This window comes from Typopeltis vanoorti, chromosome 9 (genome assembly GCF_054136105.1).
Source record: "Typopeltis vanoorti isolate ZY-2024b chromosome 9, IOZ_Tvanoo_1.0, whole genome shotgun sequence".
NCBI lineage: Eukaryota > Metazoa > Arthropoda > Arachnida > Uropygi > Thelyphonidae > Typopeltis > Typopeltis vanoorti.
Genome location: NC_143557.1, coordinates 125,811,217 through 125,820,618, shown reverse-complemented (window position 1 = coordinate 125,820,618; position 9,402 = coordinate 125,811,217). Strand labels below are relative to the sequence as shown.

General features: G+C 33.6%; 1 protein-coding gene across 1 annotated transcript; it reads left to right on the top strand.

Annotated features, from left to right (window-relative positions):
- Window positions 1-6,938: 6,938 nt before the first annotated feature.
- Window positions 6,939-8,786, top strand: LOC150103508 (uncharacterized). The gene is given in 1 exon segment (XM_090398490.1): window positions 6,939-8,786. A coding segment is annotated over 1 exon segment (1,848 nt).
- Window positions 8,787-9,402: the final 616 nt, after the last annotated feature.

Genomic DNA, 9,402 nt, shown 5'->3' with positions numbered 1-9,402 from the left:
AGCAACATTACCAATTATCAATCAAATTATGGAGCGGATAATACTAAAGAAACTCACAGCTTACACTGAGATCTTTAATATTATCCCCAAAACACAATATGGTTTTCAGAAAAATAAGGGAACAACATCTCTCTTGGAAGACTTTACAGACGTAATTAATACCGCCTTAGACAAAAACAAAATAGCCAGGTAGTCTTTATAGATCTAACCAAAGCATTCTATACACTTACACATCAAACCTTGTTAGAAAAGCTGAGGCATGTTGGAATAGACGGGCCTCTTCACAGGTGGTTTACAAACTACCTCCAAAATAGAAAGCATATCACACGTATTGGATCAAACCGAAGCAGAGAGCTACCAGTAACCCGTGGATTGCCACAGGGAGCTGTACTCTCCCCAACTCTATTCAACATTTACACGCACGATATTAATCAGTTACCACTCAAAGGTAAGATATTCCAGTACGCAGACGATACAGCAATAATATCCATCCATAATAACGCAAGTATAGCCCAAACAAATATGCAACATGATATAAATCTGATCATACACTGGCTCACGAAAAACTCCATACACCTAAACTCAGAAAAGACAAAATTAATGATATTCAGAAATCCACTGACTCGACCAGTTGATAACAAATATATAACCATCCAACATCCACTTTCCAAAAAAAAAAAAAAACACAGAACAGCAAAACCACTACAGTCACTCAGGTTGAAACAATACGATACCTTGGAATTTACCTCGATGCAGATATGAACTGGAATAGCCATATAAAACATCTACACAACAAACTCCGAACATTAAGTGGCAAACTCTAAAGATTAAAAGACATAGTTCCCATACGCCTAAAAACACTAATATACAAAGCACTATGCCAAAATATACTAAGATACGCGATAACAACGTATGCATTCTGTGCACCCTACAAATTAAATAGACTAATATCGCTACAGTACAAAATGACAAAACTGGTCTTTTGGGAACAAAGAGAAAATCATGACCTTATAAACATTGCAATGGCAGAACACAAAATACTGACAGCAAAACATTTATGTCACTATGCAGCCTTGCTAAAACATTATTTCGATGCCAACTACAGGACAGTTAGAAATACATAGCGTATAACAAGACCACAGACTACCAATTATATCACATATAAATACAATAATCACTACGGAAAGGCCACGCGAAACTTCTACATCCCAGACATGATAAGCAAATTACCTTTTGAATACAGAAACCTTACAAACTACAATAGCTTGAAAAGAGCTCTAAGGACATACTACGAACAAGAAACACGCACCCAAAATACCATACAAACTTAATGAAACACAATATATTCGCTTCCAGTTCAGCGACGCATCAGTACATTCCAATTTATTGTGTGTGGGGGATGGAGGGTGCGCGTGCGTCTGCGTGTGAGTGCGCGCGTGCGAATTTCTCAATCATAGATTCCGTAGCATCCTAACACAGCAAAAAAAAAAAAAAAAATATATAATAACCAATTGGTGTCATCCTCAGATAAGCTTACATTTAAGCTTCGAGGATGAAAGGAAAAAAAAATTAGTTCTCATCCAAGATGTATCATATGTATCATATTATTATTATAATATTATTATTATTATTATTATTATTATTATTATTATTATTATTATTATTATTATTATTATTATTATTATTATTATTATTATTATTATTCAATTGTGTATTGGACTGTGTGTTGTATTTCTGTATTTTGTAGGGTATTGAATGTGCATTTCTGTTCATGCATATATAAGTATTATGGGCCAATATTTAGTAAGTTAAAAATTTGCATATTCATATTCATAAGAAATTAATGTGCTCTTCGTTTTCTACTAAATCTTTGCATTGTATGCAAAAATTATAATACATTTCATAGTATATATATATATATATATATATATATATACTAGGGCGGCTACGCCCCCCTGGCGCCCAACCCCCCGTGTTCCGGACTGGTAGGCCGGTTCTCCTTGAATTCTGATTAATCGAATTTTGAAGACTCGAAAGGGGCTTCCGCCTCGCTGGTGCAGTAGGCCGGTTCTCCTTGAATTCTGATGACTCGAATTTTGAAGACTATATATATATATATATATTTTGAAGAATATATATATATATATATATATATATTCTTATTTTTTCCCATAATGTAAAGCACATCTCACTAAAAGATGTATACTGCAATACATTATGCTATACATTGATAGTAATCAAATAATCAAAGTCGTGAACTCATCGATTTCCAAAACAGTCCTCACATAAACTGACATAAGAGCTTCCAGGATGTCGATTCCACGTCCTAAGAACAAATGAAAAAACCTATTGCACTGTAGCACTAAAAACAGGTAAATAAAATTTTCTTAGGCGTTTTCCATTGACCCATAGTAATGTAATGTAGTTAATATATTATTTTTATTATAAGGTTATTATTGATTATCTGTAATCAACTTTCATTAATTATATTGCCAGTAATTATCTTGTAACTTATTAATATATTTCTGTAATTATATGTCGGTAATTCATAATAAGCTTTCTTAATTACCAACTTGATTAGTTTAAATAAAAATAAACCAGACAAAACTTGTGATCCTCGGATGTAAATGGGAGAGTGCGTTCGGCACTTCATTACTGATTTCGAAAAAGGTATCAGGAATGCAATTGAAGACGTTCTTTGTATATATGTAATTGTTTGTGTTGTACATAAATATATTATTATTTAACTGATAAAAATCAGATTATTATCATTTATCATAATTTAAAGGACTCATCGCAGACAGATTATCTTGTCTTATGAAATTTCTTAAGTCGTAATCAAAATTGCCCTTTGGTTTGGTTGGAATCTCGTCTAGAAAGCGACTAAACATTTTTAATGGCCTTTTGGAACTGAAAGTGAGTTAGGTCGCAAATAGGTGGCAGTTTTTGTTTTCTTCGAAACCTCGAATATTTCATCTCGCAAAGAGGCCAACCTGCTAAAAGAACACACTGTCGCCTTAGCCTTATTAGATGTTTCGGCTGTAAACCCAGATAACATAATAACTTGCGAAATGCCATCTATGATATACTTCTCTTTAAATTCTCTTTAAAGTATTTTACACTATGCATCCACTATGATAAGATTCCACTTGTGCATAAGAATCTACCATTTACTATCACTCACTTTCTGAAATTATCCACTCTTTTTTCACGCAATTCTTCGTGTCAGTCTTAGTATTATCACTTTACTAATTAAGTCTCTAGTATATCTCCTCTTCATCGTATTCAATATTTCTTCATAGAGAATGTCAGATGACCAAAATGGCATTCGCATCAAGGTATCATAACGACAACAAGAACTTCCTTTTCTTATTACTCCTCGCTTTACCAGCACAACAGAAACTCTCTCTCTCTCTTACCTCTACTTCTGTGTCATCAAACTCAACTTAGTGTTCAATATCACATCTCGTTTCCAATTTTTCTAACTTCAGAGGGCATTTGTGCTCTTGCTTTATATAAAATACACTCTTACTCTTCGCCAAATTGATTTCGCATCCGTTTCTCTTTGTATTTAATTCCAATCTGTCCAAATCATCGTGAAGTGATACTGTATCAGACTGCGCTTCCTTAATTCGAATCATTGGCCATGAATTCGCGTCTTATCGCATCCTAACATATTAAATGTAAAATGAAATTAAAGGTATTAAATATCCTATTAAACGTAAACTAATCCTTGCAGAAATTATGCAACTCAATATGCTGTATATTCATTCATAAAAGACATGGAATGATATTTTGTATTATAATCCTTTATGAAAATTCTAACATAATTACATTACTAACCATCCTAGATCAGGGGTCGGCAACTGACGGGCCGCATGTCGCCCAAACGTGCATTTTTGGCGGCCAATAATAGGTTGACCATATTTACATGGCATGTGATAATACATTTTATAATATGAATAATATGCCCAGAAAAGAAGGCATTATTTCAAGATATTAGTTTATCTCCCAGGCGAGTAGAAGAAATCGCTACCAATTTATTTGAGCAGCTTAAATTTAAAGCAAAATCATTCATTGGATTGTTACGTTTTGGCAGTGGATGAAAGTACTGACGTAACAGACAACACTGCGCAATTAATGATATTTATTCGGGGCATCGATAGTGATTTAATGTTCATGAAGACTTGGCCAGTTTATGTAGTTTAAAAGTTACTACAACTGGCAATGATTTATTCATAAAAGTAAAAAAAAAACTATTGATTCTTTAGAATTGGACTGGAAAAAATTAAAAAGTGTGAAAACCAATGGTGGAATATGTGTGGCTCTAACACAGGTGTAGTAGGTCGAATTAGTCCGGAATTACAGAATTTAGGTAATGATAATACAATGATGGTCCATTGCATCCTTCATCAGGAAGCAGCTATTGCAAAATTTTATTATCAATCAAAGACGTTATAGACATCGTGATGTCAACTGTAAATTACAAACCGATGCAACGGATTGAAATACTGCCAATTTCAAGAATTCTTAATTGAAATAGAATCGGAGTGTAAGGATGTTACTACTATTCTCCTGTTAGATGGTTAAGCAGAGGTGTTGTGCTAAAATGATTTTTTAATTTACGTAAAGAAATAGATATGTTCATGACGGAACACGAAAATACTGTCCCACAACTACCGGATAAAAAATGGATGAAGCTTCTTGCATTTATGGTAGATATTACAACTTACCTTAATGAATTTATTTGAACCTGCAGGTCCAAGGTTCATAAAATAGCAGAACTGTTTTCTGACATAAAATCTTTTGAAGGCAAACTGTCTGTTGAAGAAACATATGATGGAAGAAAATCTACATCATTATTTATGTTGCAAAGTCTGAATCTGCAATTGGATGGCAAACACAAAAGAAAACTTTTGTTGGTATTATTGAAGATTTACAAAGCGAATTTTCAACAACATTTGTGGATTTTCATAAAATAGCATCGAAATGCGATTATTTTTGAACCCTTTTTAATGTCGACATCGAAGACGTACCAAACCAAATACAGATGGAAGTTTTGGAATTACAACACAATGAAACATTAAAGAACGTATTTTCGTTAGGAAATATCCAAATATTTGGATATTTCGTTAGGAAATATCCAAATATTTTATCGATGTTTACCAAAACAATTTGAACGATTAATCATTTTCGCAAAGATGATACTCGCATGTGGAAGCACATACATTTGCGAACAAGCATTTTCTGCCATGAGTTTTAGAAAAAATAAACTTTCTTCTCGACTAAGTGAAATGAAGCATGCAAATGTTCATCATTTGAATGCTTCAATTCTAATTTATACCTCAGGTTACAAAGTGGATATAGATAATTTGGAAAACAATCACAAAAGTCAGATTAAGCAGGGAGACACCCATATTGTGATGCATAAATTATATTACTTTGTTTTTACGTGGTAATAATTCTTCATTGAGTTTCATATCCCGTACTTGAAACATTTCTCTGTTTTTTAAGATTGATATAATAAAAATTGACGACTTAATTATTTTTTCACTCACTATTTTCACTTAATTAAAGGCTTGCGGCCCGATTATTAAAAATAAAAGATGAATGTGGCCCGCGAGCCTGAAAAGGTTGTCGACCCCTGTCCTAGATCATTCGATAATAGCCATGGCCGTTATGTGGAAGGATTTTGTCATTTCTCTGAGAAGTTTGTTCTTATAGAAAATGGTTCGAGTAACATAAAATATGATGCTGATAAGATTACTTCCACTGTTAGAGCATGAATCTTCTCTGGAATAAATTACTTGACTGTAACAGACCACTAGTGACCTAAACACATTTCAGGAAAAAGGAGGAAATGAAATATATAAATAAATAATGTCGGGTCAAATTCAACAAGTGCAAACTAAGTATAAAATCAAAATACGAACTTTAAAGTTAAATTTTTCATGTATTTCTGAGCAACAGTAGTTGACTAGATTGTGCTAAAATTAATGTAAACTTCCATATATCTATATATACTATTTCAAATAAATAATACGTATTTTTGAATTTGTTGTTATATAAGGTCTCGTGAGTCGGATTACGTTTTTTATGACCTAATTATGGTCCAAGCAAATAATACTCTGATTCTGTTGTATTATACTTTGTATTACTAAAATTGCTTAGGTTTTCGTCCCTCTTAAACTACTTTCATGGAACAAAAGCAGGTTTTGAGATATGTTATAACCTGCTATCTTACTGGCGTTCGAGACGAGATTCGATTCCAAATCTTTCCCGTTGAAGATGGTAAATCTCGACACATCCACAGTATTCAGCTACACAGGAATTTATGTGAAGTCCATACGGGTGGACTGTGCAATAGTTCAGAAATCTTTTTTTCATTATGAATTAAATTAGGAATTATTTTTATTCAAATGTTTGCATGGATGAAATCAATTACTCTTAATTATATTTTCTGTGTTTTATAGTTTATTGCAGACAACTCCATGAAAAGAAACTTATGAGAAGTTGGAATTCATTTTACAAAAAAATAAACATCTTCCCACTTCACGAGATTTACGTATAAGGCTGTCGTAAAAACAATCGAGGAATACGGCCAGTTTTAATAATAGAATTTAGTCACTAAAAGAATGTGTGTTGACAATACACAGAAATACTTTACAGGTGAATAGGCATTGACAAGCATTTTTTGTCGTTACTACAATATAAATAGGATACTTGTGCAGTCGACAAGATTTTTAAACCACTTCATTCATCAGTCAGTGGTACATGCTGAAAGTTCTAATGCATTGGGGAGAAACCCGTCAGTTATATTCACAAAGTCGGAGCGTTTCATTTGTCAACTTCACGAATTAAGTTCTCAACCGAAACCTATCAGTTGCAAAATCTGTTCGAAGAATTTTTTATAAAAGGGTAATCTCATAATCCACAAAATGGTTCCCACTCAAGCGAAACCCTACAGTTGTGTAGTATGTGAAAAGAAATTTTTGAAAAGAAGTTATCTCAAAAAGCACTCAAACATTCATACTCGTAAGCAACCCTTCAATTGTGATGTCTGTCAGAAGAAATTTGCACACAGCTCTAGTCTGAAACGGCATTTAAAAGTTCATAATGGTGACAAACCCTTCAATTGTGAAGTATGTGAAAAGAAATTTTCAAACCGAAGCAATCTCAAAATACACTTAAAGGTTCATACTCGTGAGCAACCCTTCATTTGTGACATCTGTGAAAAGAAATTTGCACAGGGTTCTACTCTGAAACAGCATTTAAAAGTTCATACTGGTGAGAAACCCTTCAATTGTGACGTCTGTGCAAAGAAATTTGCACACAGTTCTACTCTGAAACAGCACTTAAAAGTTCATACTGGTGAGCAACCCTTCAATTGTGACGTCTGTGAGAAGAAATTTGCACATTGCTCTACTCTGAAACAGCACTTAAAAGTTCATACTGGTGAGCAACCCTTCAATTGTGACGTCTGTGCAAAGAAATTTACACGGATCTCTAGTCTGAAACAGCATTTAAAAGTTCATAATGGCGAGAAACCCTTCAATTGTGAAGTATGTGAAAAGAAATTTTCAAAAAGAAGCAATCTCAAAGTGCATTTAAAGGTTCATACTCGTGAACAACCCTTCATTTGTGACATCTGTGAAAAGAAATTTGCACAGGGTTCTACTCTGAAACAGCACTTAAAAGTTCATACTGGTGAGCAACCCTTCAATTGTGACGTTTGTGCAAAGAAATTTGCACGCAGCTTTAGTCTGAATCAGCATTTAAAAGTTCATACTGGTGAGAAACCCTTCAATTGTGACATCTGTGAAAAGAAATTTGCACAGGGTTCTACTCTGAAACAGCACTTAAAAGTTCATACTGGTGAGCAACCCTTGAATTGTGACGTCTGTACAAAGAAATTTACACGGATCTCTAGTCTGAAACAGCATTTAAAAGTTCATAATGGCGAGAAACCCTTCAATTGTGACGTCTGTGCAAAGAAATTTGCATGCAGCTTTAGTCTGAATCAGCATTCAAAAGTTCATACTGGTGAGAAACCCTTCAATTGTGACGTCTGTGCAAAGAAATTTGCACACAGTTCTACTCTGAAACAGCACTTAAAAGTTCATACTGGTGAGCAACCCTTCAATTGTGACGTCTGTGAGAAGAAATTTGCACATTGCTCTACTCTGAAACAGCACTTAAAAGTTCATACTGGTGAGAAACCCTTCAATTGTGACGTCTGTGCAAAGAAATTTGCACGCAGCTTTAGTCTGAATCAGCATTTAAAAGTTCATACTGGTGAGAAACCCTTCAATTGTGACGTCTGTGCAAAGAAATTTGCACACATTTCTACTCTGAAACAGCACTTAAAAGTTCATATTGGTGAGTAACCCTTCAATTGTGACGTCTGTGCAAAGAAATTTGCACGCAGCTTTAGTCTGAAACAGCATTTAAAAAATCATAATGGTGAGAAAACCTTCAATTGTGAAATATGTGAAAGGAAATTTTCAAAAAGAATCAATCTCAAAGTGCACTTAAACGTTCATACTGGGGAGCAACTAGTCACTTCTGAAGTATGTGAAAAGAAATTTTTACAAAGTGCTAATCTCAAGGAACATTTAAAGGTTCATACTCGTGAACAACCCTTCGCTTGTGAAATTTGTGAAAAGAGCTTTTCAAAAAGAGGAAGTCTAAAAGAGCACTTAATGGTTCACACTCTTATTAACCCTTCACTTTTTTCATATCAGAAAAGAAATTTTGACAAAGATGCAATCTCAAAAAGCACTTGAAGATTCATATTTGTGTGAATGGGTTTCTCATTGTGAAGTCCGTAAAAAAATTTTAAAAACTTCTTAAGGGGCACATAAGGATTCGGACATATGAAGGGTCTTCATACGCTTTTCACATCTTAAAAATAAAATCTTTCAAAATATCAACCGGCATCTTCTTGAATCCCGTGAAAGAGTTTTTCATCGAACTAATTCCTACATTTTTTCTGGAAATATGCGCTTAGCATTCCCTTCTCGTGAAATTTAAGAAAATAATTCAATGTATTCTAAGGAAAGATTTACTAAAAAGGTTGGAAATTCACATTTTTACTTTTTATGTTTCCTGTTTCGCAACTAAGAATTTCGTCAACAGAATGACAATCAATGAAACTTTTCATGTAATTACTTCCTTCAAATTTAAGGATTCATTATCGAAATCATATTTTTAGTAGTAAATTTTATTCAAATCTTTCAGATCATTGCAGACCAGCACTTTATATCCCAGACTGAGGAAACATCTTTCTGTTGAGTTATCTGTCAACAAAATATAAACTTACATCTTCATATTCTGCGAAATATTCTCTAATATTCTATGAACCGTTTTTGTTTGTATTAAAAATAAAGTTTGTTGATGTTT